At 44.4% G+C, this 26,224-nt stretch overlaps 1 protein-coding gene across 4 annotated transcripts in view; it reads left to right on the forward strand.

The window, feature by feature from the left end:
* Window positions 1-26,224, forward strand: part of MARK1 (microtubule affinity regulating kinase 1) — a 452,814-nt gene that overhangs the window by 358,527 nt on the left and 68,063 nt on the right. For 2 of the 4 annotated variants that reach the window (XM_086927926.1, XM_086927928.1), the window contains exons 11-12: window positions 13,376-13,488; window positions 17,242-17,395. In XM_086927926.1, coding sequence (XP_086784052.1) covers window positions 13,376-13,488; window positions 17,242-17,395 — 267 coding nt within the window. Of the gene's footprint in view, window positions 1-13,375; window positions 13,489-17,241; window positions 17,417-26,224 lie in introns of all 4 variants that reach the window. The other 2 variants (XM_086927925.1, XM_086927927.1) reach the window with 1 other exon arrangement.

Below are 26,224 nucleotides of genomic sequence, written 5' to 3' on the forward strand. Positions count from 1 at the left end.
CAGGGCTGTATCCACATCGCCAGTACCTCTCATCCTCCCCAAGTTTCATGCGATATAAGCAGACCGGTGTCTTGTAATATCTATGTAAAAGTTTTAAATGAATCAGGCGAAGCTTATAGTTTGAGAAAGCTCAGTAAGCTGTCTACAGCAGAAGTCCCACTGTTCGTCCGTCAATTGAGTATCGAGTTCATTGTTCCAGTGTTGTAGGGACTTAGGCTGTACCACCGGGTTTGTAGCCTGCATATGGGTATACAGTCACCTCATCCAGTAGCGCACGAGGGGGTAAATGCCAAGTGAAAGCACGGGGGTGCTCCGGGTAAGCATAACTTAAGCAGACATGGGACATTATCTGATAGCGAACGTGCCAAATGCGATGTATCTGTTGTCCTGGTCGCAATGTCACGTGAAACTAGCCAAAAGTCCAAGCAGGACCAGGCATTATGATGACTAGAAATGCAAGTCCCCTCACGAAGGTTTGGGTAATGAATTCGCCACATACCTAGCAGGTCACCATCCGATATAATGTCAAGTAGTGCAGCGCTGGATTGTGGGTGTAGGGTACGCAGTGCTTAATTTGTGCTGGGGCTTTCCGGTGCTTAGCACCGGCACCTTTTGATCAGGGCCGGGTCTATACTGCCGCTGCCAACTTATATCACTGCAGTGTGCACATCATGGGTAAAAGAAAATTAAATATTGCCGGCTTACTTGTTGTTCACACACTGTTACAGTCTTACACAGTTTTTAATGAACTTCTGTGACTGTGCAGTGCTGCTGAGAGGGCGCAGCGAGCCCAATAATAAATCCATATAAATTATGCAAATAAATGTGCTTTCAGTTTCAGTATTGCTGGTGGGCAGGCCCCTAATTGGGCTGCATTTGGTTCTATGAGGGTAGGGGCTAAGGCGGGCAGCGTGTGCCGTGCGTAACCTTTATCTTCCAGGGACAGTGGACCACGCCTCCAAACACACGCACTGCAGATGGACGTGTACCACAGCAGGTATTTTAAACAATTGATGAAAAAAAACAGTCTTCATGACCTTTCTAAAGAGACTCAGCGTAGCAACGGAATGCACCTGATATGGTATTTTATTCTGCACCATCGACTTTGTACAGGAAATAACCTCGACTCAGCCGCACTTTTTTTTCACGATTGAAAATGGTAGGCGGCGGCATGGGATCCCCAAGAGTGATGTCCCCCCCGCCGGTGTGCCAATTCTTTCAGACCTTCCATTACAATCCACCCACCTCTAAATCTAACCAAGTTCTGCACCTCTTCCAGTGCTGCGTGCCTCCAGCTTCACCGTTGCGGCAGGCCAGGCCTCCCCGAGAATCAGCGCAGTGCACCCCATCCCTCCGAGACACAGTGCCCACTGACGAGCGCAGCCACAGAGGGAACCTCCTGCCTTATTACTGCACTAAATCAGGGCGCCGGCAGTGTCAGGGCTCCACAGCACTTTGCAATGCTGCACCCAGTTAGCAGCACGACGTCGAGGCGGGCACTTTGAAGAAGCTGCGCAGCAGGCCTCTTATGTTCAGACCTGGATTCCCCGTTAATGTACGAGGACCGGCCGACTTGGCCCCTTGCAGAATTTAAAAGAGCAGGGACAGTTGTGTTTCTGATGTGAATTTGTAGGCGTAAAGAATTGTGGGAGTAAAGCAAGTACAACATTTAACCATTAAAAGCTACCACGATCTATTTCACACAGACGACATATGTAACCGAACTTGGTGACCATGCACCAATGCTCCCTCGGCTGTGCTTTGAGGAAGTCAGATACTTCAAGAAAATCTGCACCAAAATAGCAGTCATCAACCGCAGTAAGTAATAGACGAGCATTTACAATGCAATGGTCTCGGGATTATTAAAGGTAGAGCTATTGGCATTGCTCATGACATTTGTTTTTGGGGTGTTTTTTAAAAAAAATCATAAATAAATGGAATTGTCATTTACATTGCCAATAGCGTAATCGTTAAATAAATGGCAGTCATTTACAATGCCAATAGCTTAATCGCTCGCAAATGCATGACCTATTGCATTTACACCCACACAGAGCCACACACACAAAGCCACCCACACACACATACAGAGCCACCCACACAGTCATTCACATAGAGCCACCCACACACACAGAGGCACCTACACAGAGCCACCCTCACACAGACAGAGCCACCCACACATAGAGGTACAAAAGGGGGTGGTGATGGACGGAGCATCTGAACCAATCAAACACTCACACCCAGTCAAGAGATCTGGGTTTAATCCATCACCGTTCTTTAGTTCACTCGGCCACCCCAGTTCAGACATGGCCATATGCAAATCAGTCTGACCCTGTGCCTCATGGGAACAGTCCAGCCCGAACTGCCAAGCCATGCCTTCCCTGGACCGGAAACATGCTTCCGAGGACCGGTTTCTGGCATTTCAGCCGCCTTCAGCGCAGCTTGCTTGAATCCAGTGGCAAAGTGATCAAGGGTACCGGGCACACGTAAGGTATATACCACTTGAGTAAGTACAAAGAGTTGATTCAAGCGTCAATTGAGCAAGAAACAAGAGACACCGTTTTTTTTGTTTTGAAGACAATATATTACACTTCATATATGTCTTCTTTTCTTTTTTGCATGTATAACTTAACGCCAGCCGACACGTGTTTCGTCTACAGGACAGTGCCTGTGACTCATCAGGGCTGTGATTGGCGCTCAAATAGCAGGGCGGTGTTTGTAAAATAGCTTGCGTGGTCCCAGGTATGTTGTCGGGGACTACGATCAAAAGGGTAGTAGGTGGTAAACGTGGTGATGGACGGAGCATCTGAACCAATCAAACACTCACACCCAGTCAAGAGATCTGGGCGTAATCCATCACCGTTCTTTAGCCCACTCTGCCACCCCAGTTCAGACATGGCCATATGCAAATCAGTCTGACCCTGTGCCTCATGGGAACAGTCCAGCCCGAACTGCCAAGCCATGCCTTCCCTGGACCGGAAACAAGCTTCCGAGGACCGGTTTCTGGCATTTCAGCCGTCTTCAGCCCGGCTTGCTTGAATCCAGTGGCAAAGAGAGCAAGGGACTCACTTTTGAGCATACCCTGCCAACTTATGGCGAACAAAGCGGTACAAAAGGGGGTGGTGATGGACGGAGCATCTGAACCAATCAAACACTCACACCCAGTCAAGAGATCTGGGTTTAATCCATCACCGTTCTTTAGCTTACTCTGCCACCTCAGTTCAGACATGGCCATATGCAAATCAGTGTGACCCTGTGCCTCATGGGAACAGTCCAGCCCGAACTGCCAAGCCATGCCTTCCCTGGACCGAAAACAAGCTTCCGAGGACCGGTTTCTGGCAATTCAGCTGTCTTCAGCCCGGCTTAATTGAATCCAGTGGCAAAGTGAGCAAGGGACTCTCGTCTGGGCATACCCTGCCAACTTATGGCGAACAAAGCGGTACAATGTGGGGTGGTGATGGACGGAGCATCTGAACCAATCAAACACTCACACCCAGTCAAGAGATCTGGGTTTAATCCATCACCGTTCTTTAGCTCACTCTGCCACCCCAGTTCAGACATGGCCATATGCAAATCAGTCTGAGCCTGTGCCTCATGGGAACAGTCCAGCCCGAACTGCCAAGCCATGCCTTCCCTGGACCGGAAACAAGCTTCTGAGGACCGGTTTCTGGCATTTCAGCCGTCTTCAGTCTGGCTTGCTTGAATCCAGTGGCAAAGTGAGCAAGGGACTCAAGTTTGAGCATACCCTGCCAACTTATGGCGAACAAAGCGGTACAAAAGGGGGTGGTGATGGACAGAGCATCTGAACCAATCAAACACTCACACCCAGTCAAGAGATCTGGGTTCAGTCCATCACCGTTCTTTAGCCCACTCTTCCACCCCAGTTCAGACATGGCCATATGCAAATCAGTCTGAGCATGTGCCTCATGAGAACAGTCCAGCCCGAACTGCCAAGCCATGCCTTCCCTGGACCGGAAACAAGCTTCCGAGGACCGGTTTCTGGCATTTCAGCTGTCTTTAGCCCGGCTTGCTTGAATCCAGTGGCAAAGTGAGCAAGGGACTCACGTCTGAGCATACTATTCCAACTTATGGCAAACAAAGCTGTACAAAAGGGGGTGGCGATGGACGGAGCATCTGAACCAATCAAACACTCACACCCAGTCAAGAGATCTGGGTTTAATCCATCACCGTTCTTTAGCCCACTCTGCCACCCCAGTTCAGACATGGTCATATGCAAATCAGTCTGACCCTGTGCCTCATGGGAACAGTCCAGCCCGAACTACCAAGCCATGCCTTCCCTGGACCGGAAACAAGCTTCCGAGGACCGGTTTCTGGCATTTCAGCTGTCTTCAGCCCGGCTTGCTTGAATCCAGTGGCAAAGTGAGCAAGGGACTCACGTCTGAGCATACCCTGCCAACTTATGGCGAACAAAGCGGTACAAAAGGGGGTGGTGATGGACGGAGCATCTGAACCAATCAAACACTCACACCCAGTCAAGAGATCTGGGTTTAATCCATCAGCGTTCTTTAGCCCACTCTGCCACCCCTTTTCAGGCATGGCCATTTGCAAATCAGTCTGACCCTGTGCCTCATGGATCTGTTGACTGGGTGTGAGTGTTTGATTGGTTCAGATGCTCCGTCCATCACCACCCCCTTTTGTACCACCCACACATAGAGCCACCTATAAAAAAAGCTATCCACACAGAGCTACACAGTGGTGGCTGGTGACATTTGAAAGTGGTGAGGCGTAAAAGATAGAGTGAGCGCCTGGTGGCAAGCGAGCATTGTGAGCACACCATCATAAAGGGATTTTGGGGTGGGTTCTTCCCCTAAAAAAAGTTTGAAAACATAGCGGGCAAATGGGGAATTTTCAAACATATTTGAGAAAGCAAGAAGCAGTTGTTAAAGTGTCTGCATCCAGATATATAACCCAGCAACCCATTCATGGTTTACAGTGGCCCCACGTGAATACGGTCACGATTAAAGATAATGTGCTTACACAGGTCCTTTTCCATCTCATTCGTATTCTAAACCCAGACACTCAATAAAACTCCTATGCAACAGAGACATTTAACTGAGCAATTTATATATATCATCATTTCAATTATTTGGTTTCGTGTCCCCAAAACAACTTAACAACAATGCACACAGGTTAAAATCCATTTGATTTTATGTGTACTTACCAATGTCATCTTGGTTGAGAGTGTCGGGAAAGCTGGCCATCTAACTAGAGCCAACGCACCAGAAACTAAATCGGACTGAAGACGGGTTTGTGGAGTGAGTGGAGAGCAGACTGGATCACCGCCTGTGAGAGAAGCGTCAGCGTCAGATATTTGGTGGGTGAGTGAATGACACCTACACAAGAAGTAGGACCACCCTGAGTGGTGTGGGACTCTGCTGTAGGGTGAATCGCAGGGTACAAGGTCAGCCGGGGTCTGCTCTTGGGAGACGGGAGATTGTACCGAGGGATACGAGTTGGGAAGGGTGCAAAATAGATTTGTGCTTTGCTTATGACACCCAACCAGACAAGAAGAGAACAGCTTTACCGGGGCTGGTTATTGTATCTAGTCTGAGGTGCTGAAAACGTTGGTAGAGAGAACTGTAACAAATACGGTGGATTGGAATATACGGGCAGAAGGATGGGCCGAGGTCAACCGAGGGACTTACACTAAAAGGGGCGATGAAAGGAGACGCAAAACCCTTCTATTAGCGGGGGTACGGGTGCTCAAATGTGAGTCACTGCCTTCGTGACTTAGATGTATCAGACGGGTCAGCGGAAGCTGTCGACTGCTATTAGGAAGGACGATATACAAACTAGGGCGACAGATATGACCGACAAAGCAGGCACGAGTCCCTTAATGGTTCGCAAGGACACAAGGGTGGGGCTTGGCAGGGCAGACTCCACACGAACGTTACAGACCCGGCTCGCTAACCTTCTTTGGCCCTGAAGATCTTGCCGCAAACTAAAATCGTATGTGTAACTAATTTAGGCCTACGACTAAACTAGAAAAGTCTACATTACAATACATGCAAGAAATGGGTGGATAATTACCGGCTGGGACGAGGACTCAGCGACTTCTTGCGGCGGCGGTCGGGGCGAAATGGCATAAGAAAAGCCCCGCCATTTTCGGATTCAGGGGCGTGTTTTTTGCGTTCTTTCGTCACAGATAGAAAGAACACAAAAAACACGCCACCGAATCTGAAAAAAACGGGGCTTGAACCGAGTGACGCCCCTCCCCTCTAATGGCTGGCCTCCGTTTAGGAAGCCAGCCAATGGAGAAGAAGGGCGGGTTCAAGCCCCCTAACTAAAAAACATAAAATCTTCGGCTCCCTCCACTGCTACGCAGTGCGACGGTCCTCGACCTAAAAAAACAATGCAGCTTTTTTCTTGGGCCATGTGAGACCGAGACAGACGTCTGGGTGGGGGCTTTGATGGGGACATTAAGGCCCACAGTGTCTGACTCTGTGCCGATGAGGGATATAGTGTAGGCTCGAGTGTAGGAGGTGGGGAGGGACAGAGCAGTTGCAGGGCGTCGGTGAAAGAAATGGTTCCTTTCCTCCGAGGGCTCTCTCCTGGTGCACAGGAGTCTTCCTCGGGACTCTCCTTTCCTCTGCAGCACCCCTCTTATCACACCAACTGCCCACCACTAGGGCCCTTCATTATTTATCCAGGCCTCTCCTCAGAGACCTCACTCACATACCCTCGACTTGGCCCCTCTTGGGAGGTCTTCCTCTTGGATCAGTGTATATCCCTTATCAACCTCGTAATCAATGTCCCTTAAGGGTCTCCCTCATTCAGTATGTCTGTGTGGACCTTCCTCTAGGGCCTGCTCTGTTCTATCCGCTACCATACATTCATGTGGGCCTTCTTCGGGGTCTCCCTCCTCTCCAGCTGTTCAGGGATGGTGGGTTCCATTCGGGGCACAGGGAAGGGTTGCAGCTTCGGGGTGAGAGCACTGTGGGCAGAGGGACTGTCACACTGGGACTACACCTCGTGCCCAGCCTAGCCTCCAACCCAAGTGCAGGAACTCGCCACCCGCTCGACAACTGTGCTCCTCTGCGCCCACCCCTTCTGTGCACAAGGTTATGGCACAGGGACAGGTGCACATGTCACTAAGCTTACCTGAGCGTGTCTGCTTCACAGGGTCTAAAGCCGGGCTGTTCATGGCTGGACCCTGCCAGGCATAGAGGACAGCCATTCATTATGTAAATTAGTCTCATTTAGAAATGTGAATATGTGTGTCTCTGGACAGTTTTAAAAGTTGCAATGCCCAAGCTGGGATGGTGTGGCCTGCGGTTTGTGCTAATCAAAAACCTTTCCAAAAGGTTGGCACGTGTGAGCCTGACTTTACTGTTGTAATGTAGGAGGTAACTTGGCTGCTCCAAATAATACTGGTATAATAATGCTGAATTTGTAGGGTTTAACGTTTTTTCTTATGAGCCTGTTGTAAATGTTGAGGTTCGACAAATGCCAAGGTGTATATATCACTGGAGCCAAAGGTGGAAGTGAGTGGAGTCAGGAAAGTGGGTGTTGATAACATTTGAGCACCGGCACTTCTTTTTTTTTTTTTTTTTTTACAAATTAAGCACTGAGAGTACGTGATGTTCCATGTCTGTCCATGTCATCTTCCAATTTTGCATTAAAATCACCACCCCACAGGATTGTGATACAGCCAGTTGCTCTAATTCTAGACCAAATATTGCAAAAGAACGCCGGAGAGTCCACGTTTGGGCCGTACACCGCTACCAATACTAAGGGCGTACCACCCAGCCTCCCAGGCAAGAGTATGTACCTCCCTTCTGGATCAACATAAGCTGTTTGCTCCAGCCAGTCTACCCCTTTCCTAATGAGCACTGCCACACCTCGGCCATAATTCGAATAAATAGATGAGGGCCCTATGCCCCACCTGCTGTGTCTTAGTCGGTGTGACGGTTTAACATTTAAATGAGTTTCCTGCAATAGACATATATCAATGTTGTGTCTAGATAGATATGCGTGTACAAGGCTGGCTTTTCAACCATCGTTCAGCCCCCTAATATTCCACGTAAGAACGTTTAGTGTATTAGTGTGTGTTCAGATTAGAGGTATGTGTATCTACCTTCTACATTCGAGCAACGCAGTTGCTCCGCACACCCAGTAAGCACTCCAGTTATCTCTGCATTAGCATGCTGGCTAGTAAACAAAAAAACAATTCCCATCTCCAACCCCCCAATCAGGTTGCAGCATACTCATCCCATTTCGAACATGAGAAAACATCACAATGAATAAAGGGAAACTTCCCATGAGGGCGAGGTAAGGCCGGCGAACTACCCTGCTTGCAGAGGGTGGCCAGGAGTAATGCAGTAAGATGAGCAGTGGTTACCATCAACAATGAAAGAACATTGATTTTTGCGTCTCGGGCCGCCATACACCGAAATCTCACCATTGGGAACCAACAAAGTTAGGCGCCAGAACCTAAAGAAGAGATCTAGCAGTCTTACACAAGATTCGGCATCTCCATAGCTTGGCACTATATCAGCAGATGAGAATAGATATGGATATGGGAATAAGTCAGTCATTGTCACTTAGCTGGCCTCCTGATGCTCCCTCAGCAGCGTTAGTGTTCTTCAACCTCTTCCCACCGACATGTTTCGCAAACTTCAGAGCAGACTTGGCATCTGTGAAGTAGTGAGCAGTGCCATCATGTGAGACCTTTACTTTAGCTGGATAAAGCAGGGAATGTGGGATCTGTGCCTGCATGAGGATCCGCTTAGCAGGCAGGAACTCTCTTCGTGCCGCCTGCACCGCTGGAGTAAAGTCAGGGTAAAAGGAGATGGTATTACCTTTATGGGAGATCTGACCTCTCTCTCTCTCGCCAGGCGCATAAGATCCCTATCCTGGTAGTTTAGTAGTTTGGCAATGATCGGTCTGGGCATCGTGCCAACAGGAGGCTTCGGACCTAGGGACCTTTGGGCTCTCTCGATTACGAAGACTGAGGATAAGTGAGGGTCAAAGAGCTCATGTAAAAGATCCGTAACAAAGACTTCCATTTTAGAAATGGCGGTGGTCTCCGGAATGCTCGTAATTCTGAGGTTATTCCGTCTCGACCGTGCCTCCAAATCATCGTTCTTGGCCCTTATGATGCCTAGCAACTTATCCATGTGCAGCAATTGGTCCTTAGTTTCAACCTGGAATTCATGGAATTCCGTGTGCCTATTTTCAAGCCCATCCAATCTGGTTTCGTGGGCAGAAACATGAGTCTTTACGGAATCCAACTGCACTGTCAGTGTCTCCAATTTTGTGTCTATATTTCGCAAGCTGGCTCTCATTTCCAGCATCAGGGTCCGCAAGTCCTCCCCCTGATCATCAACCTGTGAGTGTCGATGTGCCTCTCCCTGTGCGTCTGGTGCGGGTTCTGTATGTTTTGTGGAGCGCTTATTTTCAGAGTTCAACTTGGGCTGTTTTGCATCTGGTGTTCCCATCTTGTCCGCAGCTAGCAGGTCACTCCGGGTTCACAATCCTGCATGTGTGCAATGCGCCTTCCCGACCTCTCTCAAGCAGTTAATAGCTAGCAGGTTATATCCAAGCACAAGACACCACAGCCACACACACCATCAAGAAATTCAACAGCCACCATCCGAAATCTTGTAGGTTCAAATCACCGCTGGTCATCAGGTGTGGTCATTCAGGGCTTCCAGCACTAGCTCCCAGCGCAGCCTGGCTCACACTTCGCGCGTGCAGCAGGGTATATAGACTGCTCTTCAAGAACCAGGTATCGCAGTGACTGACATTGGCTAAGTATGTCCCACATGGGAAACGTTGATATTGGTAGACGTAGTGGAAGATCAGAGCCCGGTCCCAAACCGTCCACGTCAGGCCCATCAACAAGTATATTATCGAGTTGAGATTCAATATGCGCTTGTAGCTCCATGATGGCGGCCAGCACGGTCCGCAATGTCGGCTCTTCATTCGTCAGATCCACCTCCGCTTTTCCGATCACGAACATAGTGGCAGTCCCCGAGGAGCCCGGTCCTCCCGGGGGGCAATGACAGAGCGAAGCGGATCGCAACTCAGGGCGTCCTGTAGACAAAGTGGCCCTGGACAGCGGGTGACAGCCGGCTGACCCCGGCGATGTCTAACCGGGTCCCCGGGCCAGGAGTCCCAGAACCTCCACAGACGCTCAGGTCAATTGTCCGACGACATCAAGAAAACTACGTTGATCGCAATCAAAATCAGATATGGAGACTTCCACTGCTGAGACTGGACCCTGTCGTAGTCACAGGGCCGATGTTGTTTAACTACGTCCCGGCTGGGCTCAAACTCGAGGCCCCGGCTTACAAGCTGCGTTAGGCCAGGATCCAGAAGACGGCATAACTCCGTCAATTCTGGCGACAAAGGTCTGGGGATTGAACCAAACGATTCAGCAAGGCTTCATCTCCCTGGAGGTCGGGCACGATTTCAGGATAGGTAGCAGGATCATCCGGCTGGAAACGGAGGTCAGCGGAGCCGGGCGCCTAAGCGGCCATCTTAGTTGGTAACATAACTCCACCTCCATGGTTTACTCTTTTATAGTTCTATAGACCACCAAAACCTTACAAACATGAATTGCAGAAACAATGAATGTATTGCACCCTCAATAATTACCTTCATATGCAACATCTTCACTGGAGATTCAACACCTTCTGAGGTGATAATAATGACAGCATGAAAAGTCAGTTCTGTTGCTGCTTCTATAGCAAAACATTCAATATCTCTGCACCCTTCCTACTCATCTCAAAGGTAAAATCTAAAATCTGCAGCAAAAACAATGGAAATAACACACCTTGGTATAGCAAAGAACACGAAGTCTCAATTCCCGCGAATAACAGACTCCAATGGAAAACAAAATCAAGGCACTGACGCCTTCATTCTGCGTGGAACGCCATACACCAGGAATGCTTCTTAAAACAATGCCTACAGTATTTGCCAAAATCTGGTGTTCAGTTGTCAGATTCTCACAGAAGGATAACATTTCCCTGATGCCTTGAAACTGGGCCATGTCTCATCTCTTCCTTTTTTTTTTTAAATGGCTGTTGGGCCTGCTTCTCTCACCATTCTACCGATCAGTAACACATCTACCCTGGATGAGCAAAGTAATAGAAAATGCATAGCAAACCAACTCTATGTATACTTCCAACAAGAAAATCTATTAGAAACCCATCAATCCATATTCCGTAAGCTTCATTCAAAATTATTATTGATATCCACCATAGGTTCGTTAATGGAGAAGTATGTCTGCTAATGTTGGTAAACCTAGCAACACTTGGCACCATATATCATTAGAGGCTCACTGAGGAACTGGAAGCAAGTATGGGTTCCTCAAGAACCGTAATAAAATGATGGGTTTCGTACCAAGAAAACAGAAAAGCAATGGAGATCGGTGACTTTTATTCGGAGATACTCCCTGTCCCTTCGAAGATCCACAAGGCGGAATTCCACACTACTTAACTTATATGAGGGTTCTCTAAATGCAACACTTATAAAGACTCTGAGGTGTTAATCCACAGGAAAGAAATGACGCACAACTATAAATGAAAATGACAGACTAAGAAAATGTCTTCACCTTCAAAAACTCTAGTAAATGTACAAAATGGGTGTTGGTAAATTTCCTGAAACTAAACCCAGAGAAGAGATCATTTATTTTCTCAGCAAATACTTTCCACCCAAGGTCGACATAAATTAGCTAATTGTATTCAGTGAGGCAGGAGTCCCACACAACCAGAAACGAGAAGCAAAATACTCAGTCCCCTGGCTCAACCAGAACCTCCTCATGAACTCTCAGTGGAGCATTCCACCAAATATGCGTAAGCAGCACTTTACTTACTAAACCCATTCTCACTAACCCTGAATTGTGGGCTCTTATATAGGTCGTTGTGGTCTCAAATATGGGCTACGGGAGTGCCCTACTGACGGGGATGATGAAGACATTAGCACCCACAAAAGCCATCATCGTCCACTCGGTTGCTTGGATAAGTAACCATGTATGCCAAAAATGTGATCACATTTCACTATCCTTGAAGACTTCCACTGGATCCCAGTTGAGGTAAAAAAAATTACATTTAAACCCCCATACCGGTCTTTCAAAACTTTCATATTTAGCCAACCATCCTACCTTCACTCACTACTACACGTATCTGGGAGAGAAAGATTGCAGAGGCACAAACTGTCTGACTTAGAAGTAGGAAATTAAAATTCCACCAAACCTTATGAAAACCCTTTACTGGAGTGGCCCCCACTCTCTGTAACTCTTTACCGGACAATATCAGATGCGAAAAGACCTGGGATGTGTCAGGAAAAAAATTAAAAACATTTCGCTTTAAACAACATCTAAATGAACGACATCACCACCGAATGTGTTCATGATTTAATGCCCGTCCCACCTCTTCCCCCAGCCTTACCGCCAATATCAATGCCGAAGAGATGTTAATGATCTTAACTGCAAATTTTGAATGGTACAGTGGCTGAAATAGGTAAATATATTTAGCATGATTTTTCATGTGTACAGCGGTTTAATCGAGATTCTTGATGTTGCAGTGTACAACTAACACCCGATCGAGTGGAGTTGAGATATATAAAAACCTTAAATAAATCAATACATATACGGTGAATACACCCTATCTTAAGTGCTATGGGGGGATGGCATAGGGCACACATGGGCGTCCGCAGGGGAGGGCAAGGGGGTGCGCTTGCCACCCCTGGATCGCCGGTCCCATTCCTTTTGGTCCGTAATGTTCAAGATTACAGCAGGCTGTTCCCCTGCGAGAAGCCCCAGGAGTTTAAATGTTCTCTCACTTGGGGCCTCTTGCAGTTCTCTTTGAACTCTAGAGGCTGCAGCAGCCCCTCCTCGACCTCGAGCAGACTGTGGACAGGCCCATTGCCATTCTGTCTGCTGCTGATCATCACATAAAGAATGACAATGGGCCGTCTGCATTAAACGTGCCTTGAAGGCGAGTGCTGAAGTTAAAATTTTGCCCCCCCTGGAAACATTTCTGTAGACGCCCATGAGGGCACAGCCCTGTCATTTGCCTTGCTCAGAAGCACAGAGCGCGAGAGCATGCTTTCTTTAACTGTTCATTTCATCTCAGGTTTGGTAAAGTTAGCCAATAGTTCATCAAGTAAAATGAGGGCTGAAACCTCACTTTACGGTTGATTTAAGATTATGTAAATTTGTGCAAGAAAATGCCTTTTCAGTGTTCACAGCCAGAGTAGCACAAGAAGTGTAAGTGGGAAGGATGAATTGTAGCTCATTAATACCACTCCTGTATTTTCCCACACGATCCTCGCACCATAGCGCTTTGAATGACTACTAGAGAGTTGTGGACATATTATATTTACTGCCTCATCTTCTTCATTTTCATAGAGTTGATGATCACCATGGGTTTTTCGAGAGAAGAAATAAATGACTCTGTATTAAACCAAAAATATGATGAAGTCATGGCAACATACCTGCTTCTAGGCAAAAAGCCACCCGACGTAAGTTTGTTTTTTTATTTTTGTGGCTTCTTTCTCTGTGAATATAATCTGCTGTTTCTAATGGGTACCTTCCGCCTGCAGGTTCTTAAGCTTCTAATTAATATTGATTAAACCTGTCACAAGGTTGGGACCGTGCATTTCTCTAGCTGTGACATTGTCTGATTTGTGAATTGGTAACATGCATTAAGGCAGTAGGTTTCTGTTTTCATTCATTGTTTGGGTGCTCCATTATGCCGCTGTGTCGTGATTTCACCTTGCCCCGACTTCTCTCCCACTCCAACCACCAAGATTTTATGGACAGTTTCCCAAACTTTGTGAACATCTCTGCCCATCCGTTGGTTATGTCCAGAGTCTGAAACCCGGCCATTCTGCTTTGTGCCTCCAAGGGAGCCCATATCCATTCCACTGTTGTTTTTTGGGGTTCCTGGGGGACCAGGCCTTGTTCGAAGATAACTGTGATAATTTCATTCACACTGTAATGTCACTTACATCATGTGGCTCCTCCTCAGTGCCTAATTTGAGCCAGTGGTTTCCGGTGCTCAGCACTGTCACTTACTCACGACACTCGGGCTTTTATGAGCACCAGTAAAGGACACATTCATTTATGGTAGGCACGGGCAGATTAAATGATTTGTCCAGAATCACAGCATGTCGAGCTGGCAATGAGATTCAAATCTGGTTCCCCAGCTCTGAAGGTGGCAGCTCAGGCCATTGCACCACATCGGCTCCCCATTTTTCTGGTTAGTAGTTGCTTCTGTTTTAGGTGGGCTAACAGGAGACTGGTGCAAGCTGCCTCCTGACAAGAGCCCCAACCTACTCTTTTTTTTTTTTATTTGACAAATTTACCACTGCTCCTGCAGGTCGACATTGTTCATATTTCATTGATGGTACTTGGAGGAACTATCAGACGTCCTGAAACATGGATTCCAAGGATTCCCCTTAAGTGTCTCTTCTGTCTTCTCACCCATGTCCTGCTACTTTGCCACAACCACCAACATCCCACTGTGGGGCATAACACTACACATGCCGGATTCGAAGTCAGATAATCCACAGGCCTTACGATTATATTTTAGGGCTCCTCAGCTCTCCTCTGGTTAGAAAAAGATAGGACTCTATCTTGCAGATATCTCTGCGGGCTGCAGTGGGATGGGATGCTCAAATCCAGTTCCTCTACAGAACAAGTTATGTGTGTGCAGTGTCCCTTTGCTATTCCCAAACCACAGTCTAATTAATCCTGGATATTCTTAATCCTGTATCAGACTGGAAATCTTCAAAAATGGTGGAGTTAGCTCAGAGCTCCGCTTTGTTGAGGATTTCCTCCAGCCTTGTTAGAGGCCTGAAGTTTTGAATTCTAATGGCCATTTTCGAACCTTATATTTGTATTCATGCCTTATCGTCATAAAATATTTGTTATGGAATGCAAACCCATAAATATGTTCATATTTACTGTCCACCGTTTCCTATGTACTCAAAGTAAGCTATTTTTAGGTTGAGCTTCAATCGACCTGTTATGCCTCCTCTGTGGGGTTTTTGCAAACCCACTGATTGCCATTGGTTACTATCTGTGGCATTCAGAAATGCTGGATTCTTATTGGTGCATTTCTGTAAAAGTCCCTTCTTTGTGTGTTCAGCTCTCTTTCCAGGGATTTCACTCTGCCATTACACAGTACAGCAGTTGTTATTTAGGTAAAACTGTAAATTAGACCTCTAAGCCACACTGAAAAAACTTGGCCAAATGAATCCACATGTCGCTCTGTTGAAGCACAGATCACCTGGCTAGCATTTTCGCCAGAGATGCAGCCAGGTTGACGCAAAAGCCATGGGTCGTACCAAGGAGTACAAGCTGCCGCCATCAAGCCTTTGTAGAGTCATGGCTACAGGCCAGTAACAGTAGCAAGGCAAATGGCAGAGGTGTGGAAACCTAGAAAGAATCAACATGCTAGTATACATTTGATATGCGTTTCAAGGGACCTGGCGGAGGGCTGTCACCATGTACTCGCACCTGGTCGAGAGGCTGCCATTTTGTGAAGATCTAATTAAGTATTTACCACGATGGATCCCAAGACCTACAAGTGTCTATGTTATACTGATGAGCTAAGACATACTGTAGTGGACTGGATATTTTTAATAAAACACGTTTTTTTGTGTAATTGTGGTTCTGTGCTGAAACCACAGACTACCCGAACTATTCACACCATCTCCTGAGTTCACTTAGATAACATACAGCATGCTTACTTCAGTACTACACTTAGAAATAGGAGTAATGGTAGCGGGGACTCAAGGGCAGCCTGAGGGTTTAATGCTTCAAGTAGAAACCTTTAGGGGAGCAGAATGAAATTTAGACACATATAAAGGAAACGTAATCCGACTTCGAGGTCTAGTCTAGCTCACGGTAAATTCGGTTATAACATTGAACATTTAGACAGTGCACACTACTAAATTAACTACTTATTTATCCTGAAAAAAAGATGTTCGTATATCCTATGTCAAGTCACCTAATCCCCCTGTACTCATGACCTTGTGTAACGTAACTGGTGCTCGTGAAAAAAATGCTCCAATTCAGGTTGGAAATACCTATATAAAACTCCGAAAAAGGAGGAAATGATCATACAAGCCTGTAGACTAGGTTTGCATATACAACCTTCTTATTACTCTCAGATTTCCAGAGAAGAAAACCTCTATCGGTCCCCATTTTGGACCTGACTAAATGTGATGCTGGTCCCTCAGTGGTATATTATGGCATTACATATATATTTCCATAGTGAAATGATTACCATAATCATTTTGCTTATTCATAGAGTGCACCAAATCTCCCAAATACGTTGCTGTTCAAGAGACAATAAAACAATACATTTCGCAAGCCTCAGTCCACAAGTCACACCCTTGCATTTATTTGTTAACCCATCTCATGCAAGGGGTAGCAAACACCACTAATCTTTACTTGTTCAAACATTTTTACAGATTTTTAAAATGTCTTTTATACTGCCTCTCCATTGTATTACAATGTACATTGATAATTATTTTGTGCTACATAGCTAAACACTTATAAGGTCGCAAAGGCGAGACCTATTGCTTATGCCAATGCTTGTTAGTGATTAATGTTACCTAATAATAAAATCTGTAGCGCATATGCTAGGCATACGTAGACCAACAGTTGGTTATAATTCCACGAGTGAGTTTTAGGTGCATTTCTTTGCCAAAGCTTGAAATAGTGTTAAAGAAAAAAGGGAGAGTTCTGGGAACAAAATACTTGGTGACTTAGCTCCCCACAGCTAGTGATCGTATGGTTTACTTTTTCATGTTGTTCTGTGACGTCGCTTTAACAACTGTGGCATATTCCTGCCACACACCCGTGTCCCAGTGAGGTTTGTTGTGTGTGGCTGCTCGTTTGATATTTTTCCTACGCTGAGAAATGTGAACTATTTTGCACTTAAAATGTTTCTTTAATTCAGTACATGTAGCAGATGTAAATTTCTTGTATTTGCTACATAGGTCTTTTATCATTTTTGTAAAGTTATAGCGATCATTAGTTTGCGTGTTCGTGCAGTGAAGATATCAGTTGATTTGTGGAGTTTTTTCAATTGAAGAAGAACATTAGCTTGTGTGTTGACCTTGTCCAGGTATCAGTAGGTTGGTGGTTCTTCTGTCTCGAGAGGGGCAGCACATCAACTGTAGAATTATTGGAAATCTCATGTTTCTTGTTATCATCCTAATTTTCTGTCTGTTTCATTTGTTTTAATGCGTTGTGTTTAGTTTGAAGGAAGCGAATCCCTCTCCAATAGCAATCTGTGTCAAAGGTCTCGGCCCAGCAGCGACCTGAACAACATTTCGGGGCAGTCCCCTGCGCACATGAAGGTCCAGCGGAGTATATCGGCCAATCAGAAGCAACGGCGGTTCAGTGATCACGGTGGGGATGACATTCAACCAAGTAAAGTAACACACTATTCCATGCCTGAGTGTGCAGTGTTTTTGGCCTTCAAGGTCTGCATTTCCGGTCTGTTGGGTGCCATATCCTGTGTGGCGGTCTCCCGCTTTCCACCAGTTTCATTATATACCTCTGGGCTGCGTTTTTTCTTCATTTGATTTGCTCTGTACTTTGCATTCATAAAACTCTGAGTGTTTTGGTTGTAAGCCTTTTTAAAATGCATGGATGCCTTTTGTTTTATGCACTCGTCTGATGTGAAAATGTTGATTAAAACCGTATCTTTGGCAGTTCATGAGAGAAGTTGCATCTTTCAGATAATGCTAAACTACAAATATATTTTCACCAAACAGAACTTCGTTAAATAAACATTCGCTTTAAATCATATGGCTCATTCCCACAGCTATTGGTAGGAAAGCAAGATAACTTCTCAATTTTCTTCTCGAACCATTGCTTATTTGTCTCATACCACTGCCATTTATACTATAATGAATTTCTCTGCTTGCTGTCTTAGTTGAGAAGGTTACCAAAGGGGGGGTTTTACCCAAAAAGTCGCTGGGACCTGGGTGCTAAGTAATACATATATAGGGGTCCCAGAGAACCAGCGCATCATAAAAGTACGCAATTAATTATTCTAAACATTTTCAAATACAGAATTCATCACGTTTAATAAAGCAAACACGGTCTTTAAATCACAATGTGCTAATCAATCAATTCAAGCTTTTGACATAAAAAATATTATAGCCCCAAGCACAGGAAGAGGAGGAAGTGTAAGGTGTGAAATGAAAGAGGGTAGGGCGGTTCAAAAGAGAGAACTTAGTTTCATATTCAAGACAAAACATTCATTATTAATTAAGAAAAGGCTATAACTTATTCAAGCCAACATTGCCATTGAAATTGTACAAAAGTCATTCTACGGTCACAATCATAAATACGGGGTCTTCATCAGTACAGGAAGTGTTGTAGTGGGGCAAGACAATTCATGGTCATTCGGGCCAGCCGGCTCCGATTGTCAGGAATCTGATGGACCATCTTCCATGTGGTCGATTGCTAGTGGGCTTAAGGATGAAGAATTGGGCCGAATGTATCTTTCACTTTGGGCTGGAGTCAGTCCATCAGTGCAGGAGGACTGCTGGAATAGAACGGGATTTCTTCTCCTATACTTCCGATTAATCAGGCGATCGTGGTGGCTTTCAATAGTCCAAAATAGTAACCCTTGGCGATAAGTGCTCGTCACCGTTCTCAAATCTACAAAAACGTAGCTGCAGCAGCGGTCTCTCGTTTCAAAGGTGCTCGCTTCTTCGTGTCCTGATGAAGACCCCGTTTAAGGGCTCAAGTAAACCTCCCGTGTAGGGGTCGAAACGTCGACGGCTCTACCAGTCTCGTCATCCGGCACTATCCATGACTAAAAATATTTATGAGTGTGACCGTAGAATGACTTTTGTACTATTTCAATTGCAATGTTGGCTTGAATAAGTTATAGCCTTTTCTTAATTAATAATGTATGTTTTGTCTTGAATATGAAACTAAGTTCTCTCTTTTGAACCACCCTACCCTCTTTCATTTCACACCTTACACTTCCTCCCCTTCCTGTGCTTGGGGCTCTAATATTTTTTTGTGTCAAAAGCTTGAATTGATTGATTAGCACATTGTGATTTAAAGACAGTGTTCGCTTTATTAAACGTGATGAATTCGGTCTTAGCTGAGAAGAACATGATGCCAGCATGGCTTCTGATTCTGAAATGTTGCCTTTAAGACATACAGAGAACGCATATTGTACTAGATCCTGAGTTGAGAAGTTTATAGAAGCAGATATCAAAACATTTATGTATTGGGCCTCTCACTGCTCATGGTTTCCTCTGATTTTCCTATAATTTGGTAACGCTTCTACTTTTTCACTTCTCGCCCTTTGGTAATGATAACTAGTGATAGTTTGTGGCAATAAGCTTGTTATGAATTCATTTTGTGTATTTTCTTTAATGTTCGAAAATATTGCCTTTGCCGTTATAGCTTGTAGTTAATTAACAAAAAAAAATGTAACCATGCTATTTCTGGTTACCTAGTTCTTTGCTTTCAGCAGTGCCCCTAAATTGCGACATTTCAACCTCCTTTTACTATATCTGAGGGTGAATCTGTAACTTTCCCCAAGGTATCCCAAGACTGAAGTTAGAGTAGTAAATGATCATCGTTGACTATGTTGCGAACACTGCGCTTCTCCAAAATATTCTCTGACTGGTTTTGAATGTTAAATTAACTGTGCCCTTGAGAAGCAGATGGAGGTCTTGCAGAGGAGAAAAGAAGGCAAGGTAAAGCTCCAAAGAATACATGGGTTGAGAAGCATCTGCAGCACTGTCTAGAGGACTTAAAATGAGGAATTTCCAATAGACTGACGGTGCAGCTAGCAGCACTCTCTAGAGGACTAAGAATGAGGAATTACCACTGGGACCAGAGAAGCACCTGCAGCATTCCCTAGAGGACTACGAATGGGGAATTACCACACAGCTGCAGCACTGCCTAGAGGACTTTGAATGGAGGAGTTACCGGTGGGACCAGAGAAGCAGCTAGCAGCACTGTCTAGAGAACTTAGAATGAGGCATTATCGCTGGGACCAGAGAAGCAGCTAGCGGCACTGTCTAAAGAACTTAGAATGAGGCATTATCGCTGGGACCAGAGAAGCAGCTAGCGGCACTGTCTAGGACATTAAAAAGGAGGAATTACCACTGGGACCAGAGAAGCAGCTGCAGCACTGCTCGGAGGACTTATGATGGAGGAATTACCGACAAGCCAGCAAAGCAGCTAGTAGCATAGACTGGAGGACATACAATGGTGAAATGAACGATTAGACCAGAAAAGCAGCTGTAGCACTAGATCCAGATGTACTCAATTTAAATGTCTGCACTCCATCTCTTTTACATAGAATAGATGTGAAACATGGACTCAAGCAAGACGATGCATATTTGCGGAGACCGACTAATTTGGAGCTGTACAATCCTACACTCTCATTGGATACCAGTTCAGGAGCTGCCCAACCCTACACTCTCATTGGATACCAGGGAGAAGAAGATGGGCTGATAAGGACGGGAGAGAGGGACGGAGGAGGAAGTGGGAAGCTGCTGCTATAGAGAATTCTACAGGTAGCAGCAGGCCCCTGGGTCCTCCCTCCCCGTGGTTACATCTGGTGATGCCAATGTCTGCATCAACCTGGGCCCGGATCCGACTGCCCCAGGGCATTTACATGTAGACTGGTGTCAGTGCTATGGAATATTTTATTTTAGCCCTGTGCCTTTTTAATCTGTATATTCAATGGGCAAGCAGCGACCTGGGAGGGGTGGTGGGGGCAGGTGCGGAGATGTGTGAAGGTGCCACGCTACAAACAGAGTGCGACAGCAAACACAAAAGTAGCCACAAAATAATAAACAAAACAAGATAAGCATGAACTGCGTTGTTCAAGCCGCTGGTAAGTCGCAAAAAAAGAAATCTTGCTCACAGAGTATCATAAATAACTGTAAAAGGCAGGGCAATCCCTATGGGAGGTTACAAACGCCCAAATTAACGGACTAGCAAGCTATTTAACCAATCAAAAGCCAGTATTTGCGAGGCCAGAAAGAGGAACAATTTCCGGTGCATCAAGCCCATATTCTAGATGCCGCATGCCTCGCAGAGCAGCGCATGCGCTGCCCAGGCTCGATGTAAAAATAGTTTCCTAGCGTCTTGTATCCTACAGTGCTTCATCGTGAGACACAGATATAATAAACGTGAAATGTACAACACTGTTCTACCCAGCTGGTTCTTAAAGGAAAGAGGTTCTTTGAGAGGTCACTCGTTCTGCACACTGGATTTATCAGAAAATGATTACTTTTTAAAACACAATTGGGATGTGATGGATAAAAAAGTACACTTTGTATTAAAGATGTGTGTCGATGTGGCCTTTTTTCTTAGTGAACATTAAACATGTTTTTCACTAATGATTTCCCTTTCACGGTAGAAAGGACTGTGTGTATAGTCTTGCTTAAGAAACCTATGCATTTCCATAGCATTGTAATCTCTTTTGTAAAATTGTGTTTAAAATATAAAAGTACCTAGAAATTGTTATCACCGAATGCACCACGTAGTTTGGAACTAATCGCATAATGTGCCTTGAATGTCCCTTGTGTGCCTTTTACACATATTTGGACTTTCTCTTGCCTAACCCTGTGGCATAACGTGGGCCTAAATTGCTGCACATTGTAGTGGTTGTGCTAGTAAATAATTTTAGAAATATGATGCATTTGTTGGCATGTATGTACATCAACAGCAAAAATGGTTGCTTGTGTGGCCTTTTTATTTTAATAAAGCCCCGTTATAAGGTTTCCTTGGCAGCAGAGTTATTTGACTTGACATCGAGAGGTTAATCATCTTACATATATGGGCTCCAGTTTCAAACTATTTTGATAGTCTCAAGATACCCATGGACAGACGGTGCAGTTTATAAGACCCACTAAACTCAAGTAGGTCGAAGCACGCCCCGCCCCGTAGAGGGACGGGAAGACCCCAATGATGGGAGAATGACACTATGGGATTCATAGTGTGTGAGGGGTATTTTAAAAACACACAGTGCCCTCATTCTGCCACTTGCAGAGAGGCCTGATTTTCAAATTGCAGTGTATCCACGAGTTTAGAGAATATACAACATCATATAAAATTAGTCCCCACTCACATTGATAGAATCCCATTGTTTACAAGTCTAGTTCAGGAGGGTGATTCTATCATCTCCTTTACACTTCCCCAATTGATTGTTTGGCATTGTTATCTTTCTACTGGTTTGAACTGTTAAACCAGGTATGTTAGAGCTCTCTGCTCTATCAGAGGCAGTTGACTATTGTGGACTGTTTGACAGAGTGACCACACAAAGTTTTTTTGCTGAAAAATTTATGATGTAACAAAATATTATTCCATGAGATAGGCAACACAGCAAATGATAGCATAATCAGTGTGTAGTGTCAGGACTCACACTTAGCAGATCAACATCTTGGTGGTAAATTGCTAATTCTTTTGGCCGTTGAGGATGTTAAGAAAAAGGGCAAAGGAAATGGATTGGTGACTTTATGCTTCTTAGTCCTTTCTTTCTTGTGAACAGATGTTAAAATGAAGCTTGATAGTCTTAGGTACGCAATGCATTCCACTAGGTAGAAAGCTACAAACGAAGGACAAGGAACAACTATTGGAAATCCACTATCAAGCAAAATCTGAACATTGAAAATTGCTCCTTCCAGATGCTCATTGGTTCTCATATTCCACTGTCTCAGTTGAAATGCATATGTTGTATCGGGGCTCATTAAGGTGAATCATTTGGAAAGGACTTGCTAATGCTAAACATTAAGACCATTTTTGAGGACAGTCTTGGTAGGTGACGTGGTTAAGGATAATGTCCCTTGGGATGGTTAGCAAGTGGTTTCATTGGTTTTCATAGTGTTACAAATCATTCGATAAGTCTTCTTTGCATCATCATGTTGCTACAGATGTTGATTACAGAATATGTTTAATGGAGTTAAGAATGTGTGTGGGTCATAAGATAAGTAAAGGAACTAAACTGAAAAAGGCTCATCTAGGTGTCCTCATGTCAAAAATTCTGGTCTAGGCCAATGGCTGTTTCTTAGAAAATTAAAACCAGAGATCTGCAAGCACAAAATTCCTCTAAGGTAATTGTCATGAAGGAATTTACCGGGGAAATGTGTGCTGTATAAGTGCCATTTTATTAGTAAGTTTGTCAACTTTTTCACTTCTTATTGTCATAAGAATATTTGCTACTCCAGGTTTAAAATTAGACATCTCTGTACTAAAGAGCATTTCTATGTCTGGTCTGGAGCAAAACAATATGATTTTGTTTCTGGTACGTAGTCAATAGAATAGAAAATCTATGAAGTCATCTTTGGGAATTCTCTACGCTAATATTACCAGTTGAGTGTCTGTTTAGGATACCTAAATGTAACCTATATTTTTGGTAAACTAATACTTGATTTATATCGGATTTAGCTTTGTAAACTCAACTACCCTAAACCAATTAAGATGAAAATACACTGGAAATGGAAAACCTGATAACCTGTTATTTGTGGTATTTCATCCTTTAGAGGAACACCATTTTCAAAAAGAAACACCATTTTTAAACTTCTCTAAAATGCAGCCCCTACTTCCAGACACCTAATGAGTTCGTATTAACCAAGGAATATGCAGTGTCTGTTCTTGTTAAGATTACACATTCAGATGCTTTCAGACTTAACAGTCTTAATGGGTTTGTCCTTTTGTTTAATGCGAAATTACTCCACGGTTGATACATTATTTATTGTTTAAAGTTAAATGAGGAGATCCCAAGCGTAACTTAAAGGAAGACTGGAGTGGCTGTGCATAGGCTACCACAGTAGTTGTATGAGATGGCATAACCTCCTAACACTTTGTGCATCCTAACATCACAGAATTTATATTCAGAAACCAGGACAATAACCTGGACTGTAAAATCAATAAAGGCCGCCACAAGGCTGATAACAAAAACGTAGTTTTTATTAGCCTCCCATCCTAGCCAATGAGAAGGAGGGTCATGGGCTGAATATGAATGACAGCACTGAACTATAAATAATGTTTCCGCCATTAGTATTCCTTTCAGATCCACACACTTCTTTGAGTATCCCTAGAGGCAACGCTAGGATACCCTGGTTGATATGGTTATTATGCACAAATTAAAATCACTTTCAAAGCTCTACCTAGGTGCCTTTCCAAAGGGATGTACCTGCCCTGCTGCCCCCACTCCTGAGCATCATTTGAGTGAGGTTTTGGGCACTCGCATGTTATCCGCATAAACCTGGGGAATTGAGGTGGGTGGTAGGCCAATCTTTGGACTAAAAAAATTCCGTCTATAATATAATTGTATTTCCTTTATAATAGTAGTATGTTAAAACAAACTACTTTATTCTGAAATATTTGTAAGACTGGTAATGTACTAACTGGTAATAACCTAAGATTGTATGAGTAGGACTCTTAATCAGAATAACTAGTAAGTAATTGGTGTTACAATTTTGACCTTTTTCTTCATCATAGTTCTTTCGTTAGAAGAATAGATAAATCCATTCCAAATGTAAAATCATTTTTCCTCTGTAGGCCCTCAACGTCAGGTACATCTACCCGTGCAGTGGCGGCTGGTTATTTTAAAGAACAGTGGGGCGAGCACACACCAGCACCCTCACTTGCACACACAGGCACCCTCATTCGCACCCATCTGTCCACAAGCACACAGGCGTATACTCACATCCAGCCTTTCATTTACATGCATACACAAGCGCACATACTCTCACCCCCCATTCACAAGATCCTAAATGCACACACCAGAAATCCACCTTATTTCGTTAGTTAGTTTCACACCCACTGTACTAGGAAGAATTAATACTTTCAAATAAAAAGTATTTATTACTACAGGAACAATCTATTTCTTAGTACATCCAAAACAATCCACAGAGTATTAAAAAAACAGAAAGAAGGTACGTCATAGATAATGAGAATAATTTTAACATCTTAGCATTATTAAAATGTCATCAAGGAACAAACTCCCTAATGTCTGCTTCTGTGTGCTACACTATGAGATCATGGAAGGCATAGCAACGTGCAGTCTAGAGTTTCATAGGCAGAAGAGACGCTCTGCACACCTTGTTAACAGCAAAGTCTGTCTTTATCAGCGTAGGCGCGAAGATAGTGTTCCGTATGAAGAGTGAACACACTGCGATAGCAGGTAGTCAGCCTTCCTTTGGTTATCCTCTTCAGATGAGATGTAGCATTCAAGTGTGCTGACAGTAGGTGAGACCATCTCTGGCAGAATCTTGGGTGATCATCTGGGCAAAGGAAATCTTCTGACCTTATATACTAACATTTATCAGAAGTTGGAATTTTTAACATAGGTTTAAGAATGTCTGATATAGATTATCTGAATCATACGTATGCTTCCTAGACGTTTCCTTATGAACATATAAAGGGAAAATAACGTCATTTCAGAATACCCTATTTTGGTTAATGTCTGTTTGTTGTCTTAGTTATCCTTGACCTGGTGAAAAGTAGACATGTGACCCAGAAAAATGTTGCATTGAGGGTTGTGTCTGTGTCATTAATCGAATGGTTTGAGACATTCACAGTTCTTAGAAAGATAGGTCAGGCGACATTTAAATTTAATGGCAAGAATTCTGCATGAATCGGGGAAGATGGCAACTACCATTGTGTGCGAGAGGGAAGATGGCGACCTCCTCTATTTAATATGGAGTCCGACCACAGAGACTTTACATCAACACTGAGTGTAATCATGCTGCTTTGTTTGAAATATGGAACTGAACACAGTCCATTTGGCATATATTTACCGTTTCATAGCCTTGCCCAGCAGAGCTGACATCATGTATGCAGTTTTATACTTCTACAAAACGTCACACAGAAGCCAGAATAGAATTGTCAAGGCCTATATTCCAAGGTTGGCGTAATTCACAGGTTGCCTCTTCAGCTGAATCAGAATGTATCACCGGAATTGAGAGCAGTAAATATGATTTGCCGAGTCTCCATTTCTTGTGATGCTCTCACAGTCAAAATATCTTAGTATTTCTGCATCTTGACAATATAGGCACTTGCATTTTCGGTAATGCCAGGTGGCCAAATACCACGTCAGTATTCTTGACACCAATGGAATGAGGGCCCCAAATAGCTCATTTGCAAATAACCTGAACAGGAATCCCCAATCCACTGTGTAGACTTCATCAAGCATGCTTAGGACTGGCAATGACTTTGACAACTGGAGACTGTTTCTGTTTCAAA

The sequence above is a fragment of the Lissotriton vulgaris genome, chromosome 6 (genome assembly GCF_964263255.1).
Source record: "Lissotriton vulgaris chromosome 6, aLisVul1.2, whole genome shotgun sequence".
Taxonomy (NCBI): domain Eukaryota; kingdom Metazoa; phylum Chordata; class Amphibia; order Caudata; family Salamandridae; genus Lissotriton; species Lissotriton vulgaris.